Here is a 25,853-nt window from a genome sequence, read left to right on the forward strand (position 1 = left end):
TACTTTTGGTTAGTCTAGAACAGTGATGGCAAACCTTTTAGAGCTTTCAATGATATAAACACCCTGCTGTGGCACGCGTGCCATAGGTTTGCCACCACTGATCTAGAAGGCCTCTGTCGTGACCTATCCAGTCAGATGGCTACAACTGAGGGAGGGGAGAGGCCTTCTAGGTCAGGAACAATATAGAGGGTGACTCAAAATCCCAACAAACAAAACAAAAAACCTAACAACAACAGCCATGAAGTCATGAGGATGGAAGAGCCTGTAGCCAGTGTCCACCCTCTAGACAAGGGAAGAAGCCGGGCTTTTTTGCACAGCCCATTCACCATCCAGAGGCCAGCCCCGCTGGAGCCCTGCTGTCCTGGCTCACATGGGAAAACCAGTCTCTAACTAATATTTCTAGAAAGACAGAAATGGAGGTGAGGGTCCCAGGTATTTGGCAATGGGCCTACAAATTACAAGATGAAGGTTACTTCAAGAAGTCTTTAGAATTACCTCTTTTCTCCACTTGAGCTCGCAGAACACCCTCTCGAAGCATTCATGCATGTAATTGAACTGGGGAAAAAAGCAGCAATACTCACTACTTCTCAGGACCAGGTACCCCGCGGCCATGGCTTTGAACTCCCGCCAGGTTGCCCCATCTTCCAAACTCTGACAAGTCCCCAGACCCCTGATCTGGCCACCTTTTGTTCTCTAGCTCCTTCTAGTGGTAAGTATGAGTCAAGCAGCATGTGAATTTGCCAATCCCAGGCAGTGGGGTAAAGGAAAAAGGGACCTGTGTGCTCTGATCCCAAGAAGGCCACATCTCTGTCTCTACTGAAGCCCGGTCTACTTCCCCAGTGTCCCACTCACATAAGGTGTGAAGATTTTAACCCATCGGGGCTTCTTCTCTCCTCGTGCATATTCAAAACAGAAGGCCATTCCTTCTTCGTCTGTGTCCCATCGCTGCATCTCATTCCATTCAAATGCTATGACCTGGTTCTGGATGACCAAGAAGAGGAGAATGAAGCCTGTAGTTTGAGTAGGAGAGTGCTGGGGAGCTAAGGTGAGGGAGTTCTTAGGCAGGGAGAAGATACATGAAAGGGGAAAGGACTGTGACAAAGGAATGCAAATCAGTGTTGAAGTAGTCAGTGAACTTGAGGATCAGATCAGCTTGGACCCAGTGCTTTTTACTCCAAAGAAAACACAGTTTTGATTTCACCTCCCCCCAAGAGGAACTGAAACCCAGCAAGTGAGTGAGTTTCAAAGTGTTCATTTGCAACGCTCCTACCCGGTCCCACACTCAACTCTCACCTCCAGCTGTCCTTCCTCAGTGCAGGCATGCAGCTTAAAGTGCGTGATGCTGATGGCTGTGATAACGTGCCCCTTTCTCCTGGAATCACAGGCACAGTGGGGGAAGATGATTTCATTGTAGCCCTCACAAGTCCTTAGCATGTTGAGGTACTAAGGGAAAAGGAAGGGGAAACAGTATTACCAGGAAGTGAAGCAACTGAAGAGCTGCTGAGACATACCAGAGCACTGCATTCTCACTCAACCACCTGAAGACCTGGCCTCTGGTCTCAGCTCCATGTTAGCACAAGACTCTGTGACATATACCTGCTCCCAGCATCTGCCTTCACATTTCCAACCCGCCCTTACCTACTTACATAAGACACGGAAGTGAGAGACAGAAGAGACAATGCAATCCAGACTCACAGGGCTAGAAAGGACCTCACAATGTCATTTAGTCTGGTCCTCTATTTTCACTGTACCTCAGAGATGAGAATCTAATCTATCCTTATAGTTAACAAAGGAAGATGATGCTTTTCCCCAGCTATTCTCCAACCAAAAGTGACAACGACCTCAGTGATGAAGACTAAGTTACTCATTTCATACCTATAAAATGTTAAAACTGAAACTTACAAATGAGCCATTTTACAATCACCTCGAATAAAGTAAGACTATCATGAGGTCACAGGTAAGAATAATGGGCACAACCAGGGCTGTAACCATGGTTTAGCTTCTAGACCTCTGCTCCTCATCAGCCCCCGGGGCAGCCCTACTGTCCTCTGGATTTCCTGTTTCTACGCTTCCTTAAAAAGCAGAGAACCAGGGCCGGGGATTTAGCTCAGTGGTTCCAGTGCCTGTCTCATAAGTGCATGGTCCCAAGTTTGATCCCCGGTACCAAAAAACAAAACAAAGCAGAGAACCAAAACCAAGTGGCATATATGAATGGCCACAGTTACAAGGCTAATCTAGGGCGGCTCTGAACTACTGAAGCTAACTCCACTCTCTGTTGCTTTTCCTCTACAGGTAAAGCAGGGCTCACTATTCTGAGTTGAGAGGTGAGAGTGTAAAAGATGAGTAGAAGAGAAAAAGGAAAAGGAAAATCAGGCGGAGAATCATGGTCTCTGTCCTGGTTTCCTCTCGGGACTGCCTAGGAAACAAGCAAAGAGTCTGGAACTCCACACCAGGTGCATGTCACACAGGAAGAGCAGGGACACTGGTAGTGAGTGTGTGCAGCGTACTGGAGAGAAGGCAAAGGCACAGCACCTTGGTGGGCTGCAACAGGACAGCAGCAAGCTTAGGATACAAGAGCCCCGTTCTGCCTCACACAGGCAGCCCAGAGCCTGCTACTGACGAGGGACACTCAGGGCCACAGCCACTGCCGCCTGAAACAGGAGGCTTAGGGCTGAGGTGGGTGAGGGGTTGCGGGTCACGCACATGTCCCCTTCCTACTCCACATTTCTGTTTGGTAAAATAATGGCATTTTAAGGGGAAACACTGTAACAGGGTAGCAGGAATACAAAGACAGGATGAGATCAGAAGCGCCACAATACTTCACTGATATGTTTCCCTCTCATTTCTCTCTTTCACTGTATTCTATCTCCCCTTTTTATGTTTCCTGTACCAGTGATAAACATGAATACTGTTTAATCCTGCTACAGCATTGTGAATAAAAAGAAATCCCTGACCCCTAACCATGCCAGGAGGTGGGTCACATGGAACAGGAGAAAACTGGGGTTATAATATGTAGTACAACTTGGGGCAGAGAACAATATAATGAGGAGTGAATAAGAGGCCAGGCCTGGCTGTGCTGGACTTGAATTCTAGCCTTTTTACTTCCTAACTGCACAACCTTAGCCACAAGTTACTGTACTTGAATTCATGCAAATTACTCAACATCAAGAGCCTTAATTTCTTGGGAAGTAATAATAGTACCTACCCCACAGTATTATTTGTGAGCATTAAATATACAAAGTACTTGGTACATAGTTAAGAATTTGATAAGTAAAAGCTAAAAAAATTTTTTTAAAGCTCCAGAGGGCTCAACCACTTTCTGTCTTAAGAATGCTGTGTGTGAGGGTGGGCATGGTGTGCACACCACTAATCCCAGCTGCTCAGGAGACTAAGGCAAGAAGATCACAAGTCTAAGGCCAGTCTTGGCAATTTAGCAAAACTCTGGCTCAAAATAAAAAGAGCTGGGATGTAGATGTAGCTCAGTGGCTGAGCATCCCTTGGTTCAATCCCTAATACCACACACACAGACACACACAGTATCTGAATATTACTTTTTAAAAATCTAGGGGAGGCCTGGAAATACAGTTCAATGGCACAGCACTTGCCTAGCACACACAAGGCCCTGGGTTTGATCCCCAGCACTGCAAAAACCAAAACCAGAACCAGGGATTTAGCTCAGTGGTTTCAACACCTGCTGCGAAAGCACAAGGACGCGAGTTCCATCCCCGGTACCAAAAAAACAAACAAACAAAACCCAAAACCAAACAAAACAATCAACAGCAACAACATAAACAAACAAAAAACCCTGAAAAAACTCCAGAGGGAGAAAAGCATGTGAGTGAGACAGATGGAATATGAAAGACAGGAAGTTAAAGGCTACTGAAGGTAGATAATGGGTGCACGAAGGTTTACTGTGCTATTCTTTTAACTTCTTTATGTCTCAAAGTGTTTGAGATAAAATGTGAAAGGAAAGGTGCTGGGCACCCAGGCCCCCGCACCCAGCGCAAGTCATCCCAACACAGCCATCGGACACGATGTCCAATGAGTGCCGCCCATGCCACAGAAGCTTGAGATTACTTCTGTTTATGTCCGAGACGAGACAGACGTATACATAACACATTTGTGGAGAGGTCTCTTTGAGAAGCACCACTATTGCTTGGACATATTCCTAATTGGAAATTTTACTGCATAAATTTTTTACAGCGAAGCATGTAGACCAATACAGGCATTAGGAAGAGATCCAAAGAAACGTGCCACTCTGCACATCTTAAACACTTTCTCTGTGACCTTAAGAAAGTTATTCTAGGGCCAAGGAGGGGTGCAGCTCAGCAACAGAGCACTTGGCAGCGTGCATGAAGGCCTGAGCTCCACCCCAGTACCTCAAGATAAAGTCACTGTACTTGGAGATTTCCCCTCTGTGGAAATAAAGGGTTCTGCTGCCACTCTCTTCCCTGATACAGGGAGAAACATGTACTAGAGCCTGACACACACAGGTTCAAATTTTAGTTCCACTTCTGATAGGCTATGTGATAGTGTGAAAAAATCTTTTTTTTTTTTTTTTTTTTTGAGACAAGGTCTCACAAGGCAGTTCAGGCTGTGCTCGAGGCTGCAGTGATCCTCTCTGATCCTCTAGCCTCAGCCTCCCAAGTGCTGGGTTTGTAGCCATATGCCACCACACCCAGGCCTCGAGTAAAAATCTTTTTTTTTTTTTTTTTTTGGTACCTGGGATCAAACTTGGGTCTTGTGCTTGCAAGGCAGGCAGCACAACCACTGAGCTAAATCCCCCTCCCTCGAGTAAAAATCTTAATTTCTCAGACTCTACCTCCCCTCTGTGCAGTGGGATGACACCTGCAAGGTTGTCAGAGAAGAAACGAGAGCCTGCAGAAAGGGCCAGGCAGCTCCAGCACAGGATGTGCATCCTCCTCACCCCTCCACGTTAAAGAGTGTGGTCCTCGAAAGCAGCAGACCTTCTGGGGACTTTCACTTGGGCAAAGTTCTAGTATAACCTGAGTGAAAACTACAGCCACCTGTGTCTTTGGTATGAGGCCCAAGGTAAATTCTCACAGGAGACTTAAGGTTTTCAGAGATTCTAAAGTTGGGCAGCACTTTTTGGTTTTAAGTGGGCAAGAACTACATTCTGAGTCTGCACAAAGCCCACAGAGAAGAAACACTTAAAAGCTTACATCAGCCCAAAATTAGGAAAAGGTGAATTTTTGCTTTTAAACATATTTATAACATATATTTAAAGCACAAAGTTATCCCATCCATTCTCCCTTTGTATTAAGTTTGTGTAACTAAATATCCCGAACTACCTTCCTTGATTCACATACTTACTTGGTATCCCATTTAGGTGACAGAAGAGGACGGGTACAGTCAGGGACATTTCATAAATGTTCAATATTCAGTAATACAGGTTAATACAGAAATAGAGCCGTTATTAACACAAACACAGAGACTCGGTACTTAACAGTGCAGAACACATTAGGTGAATGGCTCAAGGTCCATTTTTAAGAAACTCTGTTCTGTTCTCCCAAACTTGCCAAAGGGTCAAAGCAGGTCTAAAATTAAAGCAAGGCCTTGAGAGGAACCTTGGGAGCCAATTCTCCCCAAACTGTATGGGTAGCAGTGATTCTGAAGCACCTGAAGTTTCAGAGTCATGAAGTATGCTTTTTAACAATAAAAATCCTCAAGCCCTAACCCCAGAGATGCTTGTGTGCTGAATGTGGGGTGGGGTCCAGAAATCTGCATTTCAAGGGGCTTCACAAGTGGCTGCCACGGAAGTGGACTGGGCCACACTTTAGGAGATGCAGATTTTTCATACAGACTGCCTTGTCTAAAATCATTACAAATATATTAAGAAACACTACCATGGCGGGGATGTAGCTCAGTGATTCCGGTACCTGACGCACAAACGCAAGGTCCCAAGTTCAATCCCTGGTACCAAAGGGACAAAAAAAAAAAGAAACACCACCATGTCAGTTCAGATGATATCGGGCTCGTACAGGGTGGAACGGCCGTAAACAATATGTCAGTTCAACAAGGGCAATTAGGCTATTTAAAAATAAGCAAAGCATGAATTCCACATGTTTACTGTTTGTGTGAGAATATACAGAGAGAAGATAAGAGACAGGAAAAAAAGGTGAGGGGAGGAGAAGCGAGGGGAGAGGAGAGGAAAGAAGAGACTCAATCATCCAACCCTGAGATTCAATCTAACTTTGTAAATAAGCAGAAAACAAAAATGTTTGGGGGGTACTGGGTGTTCCCGACTGTAGTGAGGACATGGGCTGTGGTCAGTATCTGGAGGACAAGGGACTTGTACAAAGCTTACAAGATCTTATTCTGCAAAGTTATACCTCAAAACTGATGATCTGAACATTCTCATTTTACAAAAAAGAAACCAAACACACAGAATTCTATAAATGTTTAAGCAGATTTTATACTCCATGGCAATGACTTGTGAGAAATCATCTGTGCATCAACTGCACTTTTTATTCTTTTGTGTTTTGGGGGTTTTTTTTGGTACCGGGGATCAAACTCTGGTCCTTGCGCTTGCACAGCAGGCAGCAAAACCACTGAGCTAAATCCCCGGCCCTCAACTGTACTTTTTAGAGCTGGGGATTTAGCTCAGTGGTTCTGCCACCTGCCTCGCAAGCACAAGGTCCTGAGTTCAATCCCTGGTACCAAAAAACCCCCAAACAAACCCAGTATCAATAGCACTTTTTAGTTAAGTGGGTGATTATGAAATTATGAACTTGAGTCTAAAAATGATTTCATAATAGATTTCTGTGCTTGTTAAATCCTGATTTTCTATATGTTGCCAACAGCCCCAACCTATTTTGCTAGCACTTTGTACTGTGCCTGGCACATACTTGAAAGTCAATAAGTATTTTCTGTTAATACATAAACAGAAGGATATTGTGTTTGGAGCACTATTTATACAAAGAAACAATACATATTCCACACTGATAGTATCAGAGGGCCTTATGAAATTACTTTTATTTCTGCTGTCTCTTCAGGAACAGGAAGACTTTCCTGGCTTTGGTAAAAGCAAAGAACTGAAGCAGAGGTTGAAGCCTCGTTAGTAATTAGCCTTTTCACCAAAGACATGCAAAATATTACTCAGAATGATGCATTACTAGACAGAAGACAATGTCATTATCTTAAAGAACAGGTAGAAGTTGCATTTTAAAATCCTGTCTCACACAGAAAAATTTCCTAACTAAAATTCTGCCAAGATTTAATTATATTTAAAAGATTTTTGCATTTGCCACTTCAGCCCGCTGATATATAGAACACTGGTAAGATGGATGGCTCCCTGGTCTCTGGCAATATTTTTAAATCAAAAAGATTTATTAGTTTTCATCATATACTAATAAAATGAATATCCTACCTAGATATAAGATTATGCTCCAAGGTCAACAGCTGACTTGTTTGGATTCTTATTCCAAATCAACTAATTTAGGTGGATGAACTCTCTCATAAAAGGTACACCGAAGGTACAAAATAATTCAAGTGACCCATCAAGACCATTACCAATGCAGTACTATCCTCTGTGAAAATTAAATTGTAATTGGAAAAAATTCAACTACACATGAATCTGTCAAGAAAGAAATTTTAAAATATTATGAGTTTAAAAAAAAATTTCACTGATTATTGTAGGTGTTCTTTATTAATTTTATTTTTTACAATTTCCATCCCTGTATCATGGCAGATACAAATTGAAAATTAATTTCAAAACATTTTAGGGACCACCTAGGCAGCCTTGTTTAACAGAATTTCCTATGACTATGAAAATATGTTCGTTAGCTGTTCTATGACTACTTAGCCCTTGAAATGTGCAACTGAAGAACTGAAATTTAGATTTAAATAGTTATAGGAAGCTTGTAGCTGACAAATTGAACGCAACAGCTCTAAGATATCACACAAACCAAAAGTGCTATTGAGCAGAAATGTCTAAGCAACTACAGAAATGGAAGTTGCAGAAACAAATGACTTTGCTATTGCTAAAGCATATCTAAAATAATCTGTAATGGTAAAAATCTAAATACCATATTGGGTTGCAAATGTAGCCCAGTAGATGCATACTTGCCTAGTATGCATGAGGCTCTGGGCTCTATCCCCAGCAACACACACACACACACCCATACACACATACACACATATACCCACAATACCAGTTCTTACACAATCTCATCTTTGTCATATAGTGATGTTTTGCACACCTGTTTCAGCACTTTATCAGAAAGAATATCGTTTAGTTATTACTAATAATAAATTACATGCTTATGTATACTAACCCAGATTTGTGTGTATCAAAAGAGGAACACAAAGGACTTTGCATCAAAATTCTTACTTTTTAAAAATTAGTTAATCCATTGCTCCAGTAAAAATTACTGGAACAACAGTTTTAAGAGGTAAAAAGGAGCATTTTATAAAAGTATTAATGGGGACATAAACTTACCATGACCATTTTCCTTTGTTCATATAGCTTCTGTAACTGGTAAGACTTCTCCTCTGCTTTGATGTAACCTTTCTTTACATCATCAACAGCCTAACACCAAAATAAAAGCAAGGAAGAAGGGAATATAAAAGTGATCATCAAGCACATTCTTTTTTTTTTGGTACTGGGGATTGAACTCAGGACCTTGAGCTTGCGTGGCAGGCGCCGGAATCACTGAGCTAAATCCCTGGCCCAAGCACATTCTTGATAAAAATACAGATGTAGGTTCATTTTCAGAGAAACTTCCATCTTTTTGGACCATCATCATAAATGCATCAACACAGACATATTAATTGGTTGTTTTTTGGTACCAGGGATCAAACTCAGGACCTTGCACTTTCAAGGCAGGCGGTGGAACCACTGAGTTCAATCCCAGGCCCCGGACATATTAATCGGAATAACTAATATTTAAAGAGTAGCGCATATTTAAGAATTGTTTGAGGCATGTGAAAAATCTGTTATTTTTCTTCTCAAGAGACTTAAACTCTGGGCCAGGGATGTAGCTGAGCAGCACCTCACCTGCCTGGCAAGCACAAGGTCCTGAGTTCGAACTCTGGTACTGAAGAGGAGAAAAAAAAAAAGAGACTTAAATTCTGGTAAATTTATACATGTGAAAACAATAAGGGAGCTGTTGTGGTGGTGCATGCCTATAATCTCAGCATTGGAGAGGCTGAGGCAGAAGGGTCACAAGTTTGAGTCCCACACGGGCAACTTAGCAAGACCCGGTCTCAAAATTTTAAAAAACAATGAAAATAAAATAACAAAATAAGAAAGAAAGAACACTGAAAGACAGTGCATAATAGCATATTAAAGGCAGCGATGATGTAGCAAAATATAAGGTCTAGACAGTAAGTGATATATGCAGTTAGGACAGGAGCACTTACTACTAATTATAATTATCAGAGAAGCTGTGGGTGGACCTGGAAAGAATAAATGAGGGAAACTATAAGATGAAGTTGGGAAACAGGAATGGGTTTTAACATTCAAGAAGCTGGGCATGGTGGTGCATGCTTGTAATCCCAGTACTCTTGGAGGCTGAGGCAGGAGGATAACAAGTTCAAGCCTAGCTTGAGCAACTTTGTGACTCAATGAAACCCTATCTCAGAATGAAAGAATGAATGAATGAATGGATGGATGGATGCATGGCTGGCTGGGTACCTGTAGCTCAGTGTGGCTCAATCTCCAGCACCACTACCACACACACAGAAAATCAGGAAACAGATGTGTCTGATTTAAATAAAGGATACATGTGAAGGGACAATGAAAGATAATGCCAGGTAGGTAGGCTAACAATAGATATTAAAAGATCCTAACAAGCAGGCATAGAATTTCAACTTAAGGAAACATACTGAGGAAGGGAGCTAAAATAAAGAGGTATCATGGCTTTCCTCATGACAGTCTGCCCTGCTTCCTCCAGGGTGTTCTTTTACCCTACTTTTTCTTCTTTTACTGCACCCAAGCTGGCTCTGCAGAGCCAATTTCTCTCTCACTCTTCACGTTAAATTTCTCAAATAAACAAGAAAGAAGAAAGAAAGGAAGGAAAGGAAAAGAAAAGAAAGGAAGGAAGGAAGGGAGGGAAAGGTGTTTTTTAAATAAGGAGATGCTGTCTAAAAAAACTTTTTTAAAAAAAAGACTGATTCATGTCTGATCTGTCACTGCTATTGTGCCAAATGAATTCAGCTAAGGAGAGAATGAAATAAAGGAGATCCAGAGTGCTGTGGTATTTAAGCAGAAATTATCCCCCATAGTCATTAGGGGAAATGGGTGGATAACTGAGTAAGTTTAGGATTAAAATCAAAGTAACACAGAAGAAAAAAGTGGGTAGAAAGGAGATAAGGAAACTGTAATTTCCAGAAAACTGCAGCTTTGAACACAAAGTTACCCAAGGTTGCAGCACCTTCTCCCCCTCGACCTGTTTTCCTTCCAGGCTCCTCACTCCTCAAACTGGAAGTCTACGCGCTGCACCTGTGTTCTCCTGGGTCTGTAAATCCACAAATTCCACAGCTCACCACCATCAAAGGAAGAGCACCATCAACCGTGTGTCAAGCTCTAACCTCACACACGGGTGGTTTACATTTTAACCTAGCTGAGAGTCAGTTTTCGCTTTAGCTCTCTAATGGGTAACCTGACAAACACTGGGTAAAAGTCTAAACGTCCTAGAATAAACATCCTAGATCACCACCCCCAGCCCTGAGGATACTCTAAGACCACGTAAATACCCTCACTGTGTCTCCCTCAAGCGCCTGCACCCCCTTCTCTGAGCCTGTATTTTTCCATTCTGCTTAATCTGTCCATTCCTCTCACTGATGCACCTGAGATGCTTTTCTACACTGATAAGCTGAGAACATACTCAAGGTGAACTGAGGTCTTCTCTCAGGGGGACCTCTCAGGGGAACTCCTTGGGCCCTATCCAATGACAGAGACTAGTTCTACCTCTAGCTTTGTCACCTACCAATATGGCACTTGGGAAAATCACTTAAACCTCTTAGTCTGCAAAAAAGGAACAACATTCATTTCATAAATCACAATAAAATGAGATGATACATGTCAAGAAATTTAAAAAATTACACCTCATTAGTATTATTGCTATCAGTATCATTTAGCTGTTAAATTCTCCTGAGAACCACACAAGGATGTTAACGTCCTGCCAGGAACTGCCTATGGGAAAGGTCTGCTAGTCCCTCTCCAATCCTGGCCACACAAACGGGGCTGCTTGGGCAGAGATGGTCACAAGCACAGAGGGGATGCACAATAAGGACTGCTATGCAATGTCCCCAGGAACTCGAGCACTCTGCTATTTATCACCAAAGGCTATGCTGCTCCAGGCCAAATTTAAGCCGAGTATTGAAAAGCTGGGGCAGAAGTGAAGAGGACAAATACATCCTAGTCTATCTAGCTTCCAATGTGCAATTAAACCCTGTAGGTTTAGCATCTGCAGATTAAACCAACTACAGATAGAAAATAATTTTTTAAACAAAACTGTGTCTGTATCGAACAGGTATGACCTTTCTGGGTCATTATTCCCTAAACTATACATGATAATTATTTACATACCATTTATATTTTATAGGTATTACAAGTAATCTACAGATTAAAGTACATACGAGGAAATACTAAATCAAAAGCAAATACTGCTCCCTTTTGTAGAAAGGACTCCAGGGGCTCTGATTTTGGTATCCATGGGTGGGGTGTACGTGTTTGTTTGTGTCCTGAAACCAATACCCTGAGGACACCAAGGGAGGGCCATAACTTAAAATATCATTTAGCTAAGTGAAAAGGCTTTACAATCCTTCTGATGACCAAATAAAAACACTGTATTTGTTTTGTTCGAATCCCCAATGCCTAAAATGGTGCCTATCTCATTAGAGTACTGAATGATTGATGAATGATGGGCAGAGATGAGTCGGTGAACCCCGGCCCCAGCACCCTCAGCTCTTTCACACAGAGCAACAAAATGTTCTCCTTTTCATTTCTAATCAAAATGATACTGGTTGATTAGCCTTGGATGGAAAATATAAATATCACCACACTAGACTTTTTTAATTTAAAAAATGTTTAAAGTAAAGCATGTAGCCAGTTGTAGTGGCACACGTCTGTAATCCCAGCACTGGGGAGGCTGAGACAGGAGGATCGCCTCGAGTTTGAGGCCAGCCTGAACTACAAAGTGACACCCTGTCTCAAAAAAATCCATTAATAAACAAATAAATAAAGCATGCATATAGTTAAATAGAAAAATGCTACTAAAAGTCTCCCAACAGAAATGGTAGTCTCCTGATTCCAGAGCTTCATTCCAAACTTTTTTTTAATGGTGGTATTAACCACTTGATACTAACCAGGGCCTTGACACTGAGCTATATCCCCAGACCTGATTTTTATTTTTGAGATTAACTAAATTTCTAAACCTCACAGGTTGGCCTCTAACTTGCCATCCTCCTGCCTCAGCCTCCCCGAGTGGTGGGATCACAGGTGTGCACCACTGCATCCAGCCTGCTTTTAAGCAGCTTTTATGATCATCTTTCCATAATTCTAAAGGTCATGCCTACATTAATAATTTCTGAGCTCAATTTTAGACATTGTTGACTTCCTGCAATAAATAGTTCAAAAACTGCTAGATATGAGGGAGGTACTGCTACAAAAGTAATAGCTTTTCTATATGTCTAAATAGTGTACTTTTGTCTCACAGTTTTATAATTCAAAAAGCAATTTCACATTTTTTTTTTGGTACTGGGGATCAAACTCAGGTCCTTGCCCCATTTACATTTTAGCACTCATTTTAAAAACCCAGCTGTGAAACTACTCTTCTCCACTGACAGATCATCAAACTCTTTCATCAAAGCCTTGCGAAGGGTTTACTCAATGCAGAGCTTGGACTTGTAACAAATATTCCAACTTTAAGCTAACAATTTCCACTCTGATAACAAAAAAAAAATATCCCATTCATAATAGTAAAAAAAAAAAAAAGAAATTAATTAGGAATCACTTTAAGGGGACATAGGTGAAATATACAGTGGACCCTTGAGTTACAACCAGCCTGACATAGGAACGGGACTGGAATTTTAGTTTTAACTTACGAACAGTCTTGAGTGACAACCCAAATGCCGCCCATTTGTGCTTCCAGATGGTCTCAGACACAGATTTAACCCTTAAAGACCTCTGGGAAGAGCATTACAGCATCCTTTCCTTTGTGGGGTCAACTGAGAAATCCTGGGCCAGTGTCTCTCTAAGGACGCTGAGCTCTGCCTGATGCAGAAGACAGACTTCGAAGGCCGTGTAGAGGAGCCTGAGCCTTCCATTGACCAACTTCAGTTACAGTCAGCCCTTGCGAACGAATTGAGTTCGTAAGTCAAGAGTCCACTGTAACTCTACAGAACTTTATCCGAGGAAATAAGAGAGTAGTTAAATAAAATAGAAACCTTATATATTTAGTTAAGAATATTACATTTAATAAAAATGGTAATTCTGTTAAAATTTCAATTTGGAATAGTAATAAGGTATTAGTAATAGGTTACAAAATGGGTTAAAAATTATTTGGACAAACAAAATGTGCACGAATATTGAGCCTTTTAAAAAGAAGGTGGGCTGGGGATTTAGCTCAGTGGTGCCACGCCTGCCTCACAAGTGCAAGGTCCTGAGTTCCATCCCCGGTAAGCAAGAAAAAAAAAAAAAAAAAAAAGGTGCCATTGTTTGGATGTAGATTGTCCTCCAAAGCCTATGTGTCAAAGGCGTAGTCCCCAGGGTGGCACGATAAGGCAGTGGTGGAATCTTTGGGAGGTGGGGCCTTGTGGGAAGTTTTTATATCATTGAAGGATTGGCTCTCAAATGGTTTTCTGGGACCCCAGTCTGTGTCTGTCATTCACTCATTCCTTCTTTCTGTCTTTGTCTCTCTCTGCTTGTGGATCATGATATAAGCAGTTTGCTCCATCATGTGCTGTGATCGTGATGCGCTGCCTTTGCCAGAGACACAAAGCAAGGGGGCTGCCTGATCTTGAAACCAGAAAAGAAGGTTCAGATGTGTAAGTCAGAATAAATCTCTTCTCTTTATAAATTAATTGCCTCAGGTACTTCACTCTAGTAATCCAAAGCTGACTAATACAGAAGGCTTGGTCTTACCAGATATTAAAATGTATTATAAAGAAACAATAATAAAAAATGTGGCTTTAAGGCTGGGGATTTTGCTCAGTGGTGCCACGCCTGCCTGGCAAGCCCAAAGTCCTGAGTTTGATTCCTAGTACCAGAAACAAACAAATGTAGCTTTACGTGCAATAGTGCTCCTACAAACATGGTGAACATGCCTGTAATCCCAGCACTTGGGAGGCTAAATCAGGAGAATCACCACAAGCTCAAGGCCAGCCTGGGCTACACAGTGAGACCCTGTCTCAAACAAAACAAAACGAAAACCATGGTGAACACTGCTAGAACAGCCACTTTTTGTAAGAAGGGTGACAAGCACCACCCACAAAAAGGGACCCAGTGTATGAAAAGCAAGGACTCTGTTTTCCCAGGGAAAGTGCCATTATGACAAGACATATAGAGTGGTTTGGTGGGCAGACTGAGCTGATTTCCCAGAGAAACACTAAACCTGCACAGAAGGTTGGTGTAGTGCATGTGTGTTGAACCCAACCGCAATCCAAGAGAATGCTGGCCATTAAGAGATGCAAGCGTTTTCAGTCCAGAGGAGACATGAGGAGGAAAGGCCAAGCACCTAGTTTTAAATTTCATCTTGTTTTATTAGGAAGACAATAAGATCTTGAGGTTATGCTCACTTCAGAGAAAGGAGCAGGGTACAGAGTCAAAAAAGGAAGCAGGCCAACAGAAGACCCAAAAGGACATGTCTCTGCACACAACTACATTTAACAGAAATTAAGCATAACAAATTAGAAATCTATCATTTACTATACGCTGCTGTGCTATCTGGAAAACTTAACTTACACTAACCATCTGTACTACATTAACACAGTAAATCTCCGCTACATTAAAGCATTAAATATTAAAAATAAAATACTGACAATTTTATTTTATTTATTTTTTATTTTTTTTAATTTTTTGGTACCAGGGATCAAACTCAGGTCCTTGCGCTTTTGGGGCAGGCGGCAGAACCACTGAGCTAAATCCCCGGCCCCAATACTGGGAATTTTAAAAGAACAGCATTCAATCCCTAGCACTGCAAAAAAAATTAATAGTAGTATACTTATATTTAATGCTGAGGAAAATATACTCACTAGTTAAGTTACAGAAATTACCATAGATAAACATTATACAAAATGTTAAACCTCTTTAAACAAAAATCAGTTAATACTAGGATATAAAAGGAAAATCAATAGATTAAATATTTGCAAAAATGGCAAAGATCTTAAAAATCTATAATCCCAACAGTCAGGAGGCTGAGGCAGTAGAATTGCAAGTTCAAGCCCAGCCTTGGCTACATAGTGAGACTCCATCTCAAAATAAAAAACAGAAGGGCTGGGATGCAGCTCAGTGGCAGAGTGCTTTGCTAGCATGCACAAGGCCCTGAGTTCAATCACTAGGACCACACAACCAATGAATGAATGAATAAACAAGCAACAGTAGCTTCTTAAAAGAAAAATAGGTAGTAGCTCAGTAGTAGAGCACTTGCCTAACATGTGTGAGGACTTTGAATTCAATCACTGCACTGCAAAAAAAAAGTAAAAATAAACCACACACAAAGTGATATTACAAAAGTTTATGATACCATCATTTATAATCACACATTAAAAAACGCCCTGGAAGTAATAAGAGGGAATAATTAACAGCCAGTACATTAATTCAGTTACAAATGACATATAAAAGAACAATGCAAGGGCCAGGGATTTAGCTCAGTGGCACTGCGCCTACCTCAAAATGCAAGGTCTTGAATTCAATCCTAGATACCCCTCAAAAAAGAACAATGCAGATATGTGAAAAAGGAAAAACTGTACATTAGGATAACTGTAAAAATTACACGTCTATACAAATAATACCTAATGTCAAATATTAAGTGTAAATATTTGCAGGAATAGTTCATAAAAGAAGACTTCCAGGTAAAGATAACAAATGCAAGTATCTCTTGCTTCATCCTAAAATTTCATTAAAATGAGTAAGTGCGTGCATGTGTTGCTAGAGATCAAACCCAGGGCCACAGGCAAGTTAGGCAAGCAATTACTCTAGCATTGAGCTACACGCCCAACCCAAGGAATTTTTTAAAAGGAATAAAACCACAGACCAGCAAGAATGGGGGAAAAAAACAGACCAAAATATTGTAAATCTGGAACACATCATACATATGAGTAGTGATTTAGAAAACCTAAAGAAAAAGAAATTTCTACACTGGTGGCAGAGAAAGTGGAGAACCCCTCCAACAAATCCCCCAAAGACTCAGGAATTAGCACTAGGTGGTCACCCAGGAGAGGTAGTAGACCGTGGGCTAATAAAAGGAGGACTGAAGGCCTATTTAAGAAACAAATTACCTGCTCCTTTCCTTTATTTCCCGTAGCCACACGAAGACTGGAGCTTTAGTTTCTCTACAGTCAAGTTCACAGTCAACAAGACACACTTACAGTTGAACTCCCAATCAGCTCTGCTGCCTCCCAATATTCAACTTGAGCAGACAAGTGCTAAGAGTAAAGCCCCTTTCATGAACACAAGGCAGCCTACAGAAACAATTTCTCTTCCCCAAGGCAAGTTACACAAACTAAAAATAGACTCATAGTCTCTTGCCTTTCTATTAGAACAGACCATAAAAACATCCTCTGCTAAGACCTTCATTTCAGAAAGAGCCCTTCCCCATGCTCACAAAGAAGCCAAGAACCTGAACAGATGGACTTTGCTGGGTACCCTTATTCTACTAGCATCAGATCACATCCTTCTTGTCCAATCACATGTCAACATGATTGTCTACACTTCAATCATGCCCATGCAATAAAGTCATCCTAAAAACCCCACAAGGATAAGGTCCTGGGAGGTTCTGGACTGTGGAACATGTGGAGCTCACAGAAGGTGAATAAGAACTCTCCATATGTCAAGAGAGCGATGCACCCCAGCCCGGGCATGGACACTCCTGCTGTCCAGGCCTCCCTCTATTTATCTCTGCATTTTTTATTTGTGTCCTTATAATATCCTTTATAAAACCATTAAATGTTAAAGTGTTGTCTTAAGTTCTATGAGTTGCTTTAGCAAACTAATCAAACCTTTTGTCATTTGGTCAAAAATTTTAGAGGCCAGCTATTGTAAGGGGACCTACAGTGGGGGTAGTCTCGGGGACTGAGCCATTGCCTGTGGGATCTGATGTTGCCACTGAGTGTCACAGCTGAATCAAGTCTGATGATACCCAGCTGATGTCCATTGCAGAACTGCTTGCTGGAGAGAAATCTTTTGAGGTCACAGGAGTCTTCTACGTTGATTATATATCAGAGCAGAGGAAAATAGACAATTTGTTTTTCCCAGACAGTATATATATATATATACATATATATATATATATATACACACACACATATATATACATATATATATACACATATATATATATATGTATATATATGAAAAACTTTTGAACAGGTATACAGTCAGAATGCTCATTTTCTCCTGTTTAAAAAAAAATCAGATTAACTATTCTTTAAATTCCAGGGTATTTTCACTTCTAACTTGCTTATCTTTTGCAAAATGGGAAACTTCGTAGATTTAACTCAGACCCAGAAGCAGAGTGGCTAACCAAAGATTCACGATGAATTGGCAAATTACCAACTACATACAAACAGAAGAAGAAACCAGCCTTTTAGGAAGATCAATTCACCTACCTGATGAAAGAAGTAGGTAACAGCAAGGTCATTGTCATTTAAGAGGATTTCTTCTTCTGTTGTAAAAAGCCACTTTCGAATGGTCAGGCAGGTGCCTGGCACAGCTGATGTGTAATTCTGGACATAGAGTTTATGAGGAAATTCATTAGGTGCCAGCTTACGTACTGTAGAAAAGACAAAATAAAGAAAGCTGTAGTGAAAAAATATATAAAGAATTTCCCTAAAATAAACTATTGAAAGCAGGTCGAATGTGCTAGGTTGTCATTAAATAGAGCACAGCTCAAATTCATCATGGAGCTCTTGCCCTAAGAGCACAAAACTCCCAGGTCTGGCCAAGTCTGTTCCTTCTGACTGTAACTATGGCCGACTGAGCCTCCAACAGACTGAAATCTATCACTTGAAAGGCAGGTCCTTCAGTTACCATGGTGACTGGAGACCATACCAACTCCAAATTCAGTTTGAAATCCCTGATCCATTATCTGACAAGTTACAGCCGATATCTACTCTTCAGAACAAGTCTCTACTCTTACCCAGCCATGGGCATTCTCAATAAACTGCTTTTATTGTTAAGAACTGAAAGGCTCTTCCTGCTCCATCCCTAAATCCTCAGGCATTCATCAAAGTGAAAAGTGTCTTCAGAGTAAGGATATTTCTTCCTAACAGTGTACAGCAGGATAAAACACTACCACTTTTATTTTCTCTTATCTTTCCCAAGTTTTTCTCTCTTAATGCATACTTGGCTTTATGACACTGAAAAAGACATATTTAATATTTCTCATTTTATAGAAAGTGAAACTAAAGCTTAGAAAAATGTAAGATTAGAATCCAAGTATCCCGGTACCCTAGCAATCCTTTCTAATGTAATTTGTATTTGACTAATTAGGCTGTTGAGAGTTGGAAAGAAAAACTGTAATAAGGAGATGATTGCATCAGGGGAATCAAAGTTGCTGTCTCTAGACCTGGGATGGCAAGACAACTGAAATCTACCAAACTTTCCTCCTACGATGAAGAAGGTCTGATCAATCAATATTATCTATGTCATTTCTGATCATAGGCTGTGTACACATGATGTGAAGAAGACCCATAAACTATAGAAAATCCATGTCAACAGAGCAAGCCTTCAGCCTCCCTCCCCTTTGTGGTTGCAATGCAACCAATGTGACTACCACCCCCGGTTTTTATAGAAGAGAAACTTCCTGTCTCCATGCAATAAAATCTAAGAGGAAATTTTCATTCAGAAGCTTAAATATATGCATTAAAACCAAGGCTTTTCACCAATATATAGTATCATTTTCTAACTTCTAAAAACAAAAATCTAGTCTTAAAAATCTTTACAAAAATGAGGGGAAGAGGGGTTGAAAGGAGAGGAGGGCACTGGGGAAAAAAGAAGCTAGATATATCATGTACAGGTACAAATTCCCTATGATGAATGTTATCATTAAAATGTACTAATGAGGCCAGGGATTTAGCTCAGTGGTTTCGCTGCCTGCGGCACAAGTGCAAGGACCCGAGTTCGATACCCAGTACCAAAAAAAAAAATGTACTAATGAAATTTTTAAAATGCAAAAAAAAACTTTACTTAAAGTATGAAGGAATTTGAAACTATGTGGCTAAAGAGAACATCTCCTTTTAAAGCTGTTTCACTGGAATACATACTTTTTTTTTTTGGTACCGAGGATCGAACTCTGGACCTTGTGCTTGCGAGGCAGGCAGTGGAACCACTGGGCTAAATCCCCGGCCCTGAAATATGTAAATTTTGAGCCTCTGATTTAAAAGTAACACGTGAAAATATCTGATTCAGCGCCAGATGTAACCTATAGGTGCTGACAGAATAGGAAATAAGATCAACAATGATGAGGCACCCTTATGACCAGGCTCAGCAGGATTTGCTAAGTGGGATCTTCCCGTCCTCAAGCTCTTCTCTGGGAGGTTTTTGTTCAACATTATTAGAATAAAATACCCCCCAAACTCAATATTAGCCTTTAGCACTTACCAAAGGAATGATTGATCACTTCAAATAAGGCAAAGTAGTTCACTGTTGTACTGTCCATGCCAACCTTTGCAGCAATAGCCTAAAGTCCAAACAGGACAGAATGGTTTAAGAAAGCGAAGTCAGACAATGCTGTTGGGAAACACAGGTGTATGCATGAGGGGGTGGGGGTGTTTGCCACCTTAGCTTCATAAAAACTATCATGGTCCATTGCTATCTCTCTCTCTCATTCATTCTTCCATCCACTGGTGCTGGGGCTCAAAATCCAGGGCCTTGCACATGCTAGACAAGTGTTCTACCACTGAGCTACACTCCCAGCCCCGTGATTGTCTCTCTCCAGTGTACACGTACACATGCATACAAATGTATGAAAGAAAGGAGAAAGGCATCTGTGTTTGACCCATACAGCTCATCTCTATGAATTTCTCCCTTCCAACACAAGCTGATAATAGTTTCTCTTTAACATCAGCTTTCCTCTTCAAAATATGACTTCATTTCACAAAGCCTTTTTTAACAAGGCCCTTGATAAGACAGGTCTTAAAAAGATAACAAATTCTTAAATATTCATTTTCATATAGCCTATTTTTATATGAGAGAGCAAAAAAAAAGGACATCAATAGAGAATATCTATATTTTTCATTCCTTTCTTTCTTTTTTTTTTTTTAAGAGACAAGAACTCCCCGTGCTGCCCAGGAGTCTCCTGGCCTCAAGTGATCTTCCTATCTTAGTCTTCCAAGTAGCTGGGACTACTGGCATGAATCTCAATACCAGCTAGATTACTCAGCTTAAAATACTGTTTGGTAATTTTATTCAGGGTTCCTTTTTTTTTTTTTTTAATGGTACAAAGAACTGAACCCAGGAGTGCTCTACCACAGAGCTACCTCCCTACCTGTTTTTATACTTTTTGTTTGGGGGCTGAGTCCTACTAAGTGGCCCAGAGTGGGCTCAAATTTGTGATTTTCCAGCCTCAGTCTCTCCAGTCACTGGGATTACAGGAGTGTAGCTGGCCCATAAATATTGTTTTTCAGTTGATCTATGTTCCAGGCCATATTACGTACCTTCATTTCCTAAAGATTACCACATCAATATCCACATGAAAATATCAAAATATTGTGACAAGAGACATATCAAACAAGAAGAACATAAATTCTTTTCTGTAGGAACTAAGGTACTAACATAACAAATAAAAAAAGACTCCATGTGCAAATATATGAGAATTGAAATTACATAACAACAAAACACAAAACACCAGTACCAAATCCCTTTTCAAGATCAATCCAAATATTAATTGAACAAGATAAAATTTCTGCATATTAGTACCTCAGTGAACCAAAAGATTATATCCTTCCCACATCTGCTCACATATCAAGCCTAGGCTCACTGTTGATGTGATGTCGGAGCTAGAAATTTTAAGTGTTCTAAAACACATTCTGTCTAAGGTCACAACACCCTGAACATGCCCAATCTCATCTAAATTACCATTCTACACTGCACTGGATAGAAAATAAAATGCTGTCAAAGTTTAGAAAATGGAAAAAAAATTTAAAAGGTTTAAAAAATGGCTTCTAGCTAGAAGTCTCAGTAACAGGATTGAGGCAAAGTATTAAAAATCAAAACAAAACAAAATCCTAGGCCTTGCTAAAAGAAACACTGAAAAAACAAAAGAAAACAAAAATTTAATGAATGTATTAGGTGCCAGATACTATAAGCACTTTATGTGTATTAGGTCATTCCATCTATCTTTCTTAACTTCATACCATCCAGTATCAAATGAACTTTTTCAAGTTTAACTTACCTGATATACTTGGTCTGTAGTGCTATTCTTTTTCACTCTGACTGTAACTGTTGTTCCGTCTGGTAGTGCTACCCTCAGCTCTACATCAGATATGCCATTGTAGTTCTGAGAAAAGACACAGAGAAAGAATTTATGACCCATTACATCCCCACTCTCCTTGAAACATGCTAGCTAAACAGTAACCCAAACACATAATAGAGAAAAAGCTAGTTCCGATAAAAAGGAGGAAAACAACACTTGAAAAGTTAATATATTTACAAGTCATAAAGCTGACCATAGGCCAAGGCAGAAGTTAACCTTTAAGATTCAGAGGGAAAAAAGAAACATTGGAAGCAAATGTGTTCACATTTCCACACAGAAAACTGTGTGTGAAGCAGTCTAGGTCAAACACAGATGAGATCTTGGGTTTACTTCTGTCACCCTATTCAGAACTCACAAGCGAGAAAACAATGGAAAACAGTAGCTCCAACAAGTATTGTCTGGTTTCAGCGGTTAAGGTATATATAGCCTGGCTCAAGGGTACCTGAGTTCCTTTCCAAACCCTGAAATAACCAGGACATCTTTGAAAGAAAAATGAATGAGACTCAGGGATATGAATTAGGGTGACACCCAATTTTCTTCTAGCAAAGAGTCAACAATTCATTCAGTTTTAAAGAAATACTTAAGGGATAGAGGTGTGATTCAGTGGCACAGGACTTGTCGAGCATGTGTGAGGGAGGCCTGGGTTAAATCCCCAGTACCATGAGAACAAAACAACATAAAAACATTCAACACATTTCTCTAACATTTTTGGCCTTGTAATTTTCATTAGAGAGAAATAACTAGTTAGGTGTAAGTCCATTTTCATTTAACACTTTGAAAAATTATTACTCATTGCCTAAAACCACCCTACACATCACAGTAGTCCCTCTTTACCGACCAGGAATATGTTCAAAGTCACACAGTGGATGCCAGAAACCGAGGGTGGTACTGACCTGTCACTTAATGCCCCTTCTGGCTTCCCTAACCACTTATCACCCACTGTGGCTATAGCTTTCGCAGTTTGAGTTGTGACAGCAAAATTAGAAAGAATTTATTTTTAGTTCTCGCAGTCAGGTGATCCATTCTTACCACAGATCTTAGCAATCTCAACCTCAGTGTATGATGTTTTGTTTTTTTAATTTTGAAAGAGGGTCTCAATAAGTTGCCTGGACTGGGCTCAAACTTGCAATCTTTCTGCCTCAACCTCCCAGGGTGCTGGAATTACAGACCTGGGCCACCACGTCTGGCTTCTTTTCTTAATGCTGGTAACTTTTACCTTTTAAACTTAAAAGGAAGCACCCCCACTAAAGGAGCCTCCTCTTGGGTGTATCTGAACTGTATCTAGCATTACTACTCTTGTCCTTGAAGACATTCCTAAGGAGGATAAAGGGTTTTTGAGTCTAGCCACTGAGCAGTCAACCTAATAACTGACCCAGCCACTGAGTGTCTAACAGGCAGATGACACACAAGAGTTGATGTGCTCCACTCAGAGTGTAACAGAGAGGGGTTGCATGGAACTTTGTCACGCCACTCAGAATGGCTCATGAATTATTTATTTCTGGAACTCTACATTTAATTTTTTCAGGCCATGGTTGACCACAGGCAACTGAAACTATAGAATGCAAAATCATAGGTAGGGAAGGATTACTATTATTTTAAGCCGTAGTCTGCAAGAAACTTATAATCCAGTTGAGAAACAAGTTGAGAAAATAAGACATATTTAATTAATATTTATTAAGCACCTACAGCATGCTTGATATTGTCATAGGGCAGTGGAAATAAAAAGGGGACCAAGACTTCTCTCTTATGTACAGATAGCTCAAACTCTTGTAAGCTAAAAATACAAAGTAACAAATCTACTGTATCATATGTATAAAAATTAGAATAAGACAGCAATAAGGTGGTAACTGAGTGGTACTGGCTGCAGAAGTTCTTGGTGGAATGAAAAACTGATGCCCTGAATCATCAGGGATGGCTGCAAAGAGAAGGTGACTCTAGCACTAGGTCTTAAAGGATACATACAAAAAGGATTCATACAAAAAGCAGGATACATACAAAAACAAAGTAGAAGAAATACAGTCATCTGGGAGTTTACTGCAACCTATACACAATGATATCTTTATTCTCTCCCACAGGGATCTAAGAGGAAAATAGTCACTAAAGCAGGTATTCACCTACCTCATCTGATTCTGACAGGAATTCCTGCATGATATCACTCTCACCAATGACTCGTATTGAACAAACTGTGGAAAACAAAGATAGAATCCAGCATAAAGGCCTATACTTGTAATAAAGAATATAAAGTCAAGAACACATCAAGGCCTAAGTTTAAATCACCAGTAGCAGGCAATGATAAGGCAGTATCCATCCCTGGCATATGAGATTTTTTATTTATTTACTTTTTATGGTTTTTTGTGATAGAATCTCACTATGCAGTTCAGACTGGCCTCAAACTCACAGCAATCCTCCTGCTTCAGCCTCCTAAGTGCTGAGACTACAGGTGTGTGCCACCACACCCAGCAAGATTTTAAGGCATAATAAACATTCATCTAAATATGATCTAGAAGAGGGGAAGAACAGAAAATATAAAAATATCAAACATACTCCAGCTTAGCCGTGCACGCAGGCAGAGCAGGCGCGGGCTGAGTGCGCCCTGCTCGGTCTGGCTCACTCCGCCCACTTGCGACCAGGAGATGGAGACGGAGACCGAGCAGGTGAGGACTCCCCCCAGGCAGGCCCACCAGCCTCCAGCTTAGCCACAAGGGTGCCTGCAACAACAGGTCCCCCCCACCAACAGCCCCCCCCCGCCCCGGCCTCTTGGCTGTAAGGCTACTTGGATCCACACCACAGAGGCACAGGGAGCCATAAAGGCCATTGTCCTGAGCTGCCGAAGTGAACAACAGAGAGAGGGCCTCTCAGGCTTCCTGATGAAAACTGAAGCCCACTGGAAAAGTGAAGAGTATCTTTGCAATAAAGCCACACAAGACCACTGTGCTTGGTAAGCTGGAGGGATCATCACCTCCCATCGGAACCTGGACTATCTTCAGAGGAAAGGCAGCTGGAACCTGCAGTAGAACCTTACAGAGTTCAACCCGGCAGGTCAGGGAGCTCAACTTGGGACTTGCAGCCAGAAATCCGCCTGAATCTCACGAGTCTGTGACTGGCTTACTGAGACTCACTGACTTATAACTGCATACTGCTGCCCACATTGTCTATTGTGACAGCAGAGACATACCCTGAAGGAGGCCCTTCATTTTCATCTTTTATTTGTTATTTTCAAAATTACCACTTTTTTTTTTGCTCTTATTTTTAATTTTTTTCTTCTTTGCTACTCTTAAAATTTTTCTTTTTCTCTTTTCTTTCTCTCTCTCTCTCTCTCTGCCTTGCTCCCTTGCTGTCTCACATTGTTCTTCATCTCCCTTTGTGTTCCGTTCTGCCCCTAATTCATATTTCTTCTCTCTTTCTTTTCTTCTCTTGCCTGTGCCCTCTGGCCTCACTGCTAACCTTCCCCTATCTTTCTACCTACGTATTCCTCCCTCCCCAACTCCTTCTAACTCCCCATTCCGAAGGGTAAATTTGCTATATTGAAGAGTTTATTCACTATAAAAATAAATTGGATTGGCCCTTGATTTTTATTTAATTCACACAGTTAAATGTGATAGATTAATAACTACCACAAATTGTCATTTTCTAAGAGGTACTTTGATGCTATTGTGTTGCTAATTGTATCACTTGGGCTAAGGTGTTGTGATTGATCTAGTTGTCCTTCCTGGTATAATGAAAATGAGACAGCCTCAGAGCCATTACAGGCTCAAAACCTGAAGACCAGCTATGTTTGGAAGACACCTCTGAGAAGCAATCATTCCATAAGGGTTCTAAATACATCAACAATGATATTTACAATAAGCAACTTCAAAGTATCAACCCAGGAACTAAACCAAGGACAGTACTAAAAACAAACATGAGAAGACATTTAAGTAAGGCACAAACTCAGACTTTCACCCCACAAAAGGCAAATTCTTGGGGAAACGAGGTGGAAAAGTCTGATAATCAACCACCTGGACACCCTGAACTGATAGCACAGGAAGTAACAAAACAGATGAATGAGGCTCTAGAAAAATTCAAAACAGAAATAATTTCCCAGATAACTACAAAGATGGTGAGCAGACTGAAAGACATGATTAGAGGCTCTAGAACAGAAACAGATAAAAAAAATAGATGAGCTCAGAACCATGCTGGAAGCCATGAATGCCC

The 25,853-nt window shown here is 40.7% G+C and overlaps 1 protein-coding gene across 7 annotated transcripts in view; it reads right to left on the reverse strand.

Annotated features, from left to right (window-relative positions):
- Positions 1-25,853, reverse strand: part of Snx27 (sorting nexin 27) — an 86,772-nt gene that overhangs the window by 10,629 nt on the left and 50,290 nt on the right. For all 7 annotated transcript variants that reach the window (XM_087203320.1, XM_087203318.1, XM_004854081.3 and 4 more), the window contains 8 exons: positions 23,778-23,842; positions 21,579-21,683; positions 19,787-19,865; positions 17,794-17,957; positions 8,462-8,551; positions 1,294-1,443; positions 853-981; positions 496-555 (listed from right to left, as the gene is read on the reverse strand). In XM_087203320.1, coding sequence (XP_087059446.1) covers positions 496-555; positions 853-981; positions 1,294-1,443; positions 8,462-8,551; positions 17,794-17,957; positions 19,787-19,865; positions 21,579-21,683; positions 23,778-23,842 — 842 coding nt within the window. The remainder of the gene's footprint in view (positions 1-495; positions 556-852; positions 982-1,293; positions 1,444-8,461; positions 8,552-17,793; positions 17,958-19,786; positions 19,866-21,578; positions 21,684-23,777; positions 23,843-25,853) is intronic.

Source organism: Heterocephalus glaber, unplaced genomic scaffold, assembly GCF_053883595.1.
Source record: "Heterocephalus glaber isolate CG9 unplaced genomic scaffold, H.glaber_assembly_v1.0 deba00001795, whole genome shotgun sequence".
NCBI classification, from domain to species: domain Eukaryota; kingdom Metazoa; phylum Chordata; class Mammalia; order Rodentia; family Bathyergidae; genus Heterocephalus; species Heterocephalus glaber.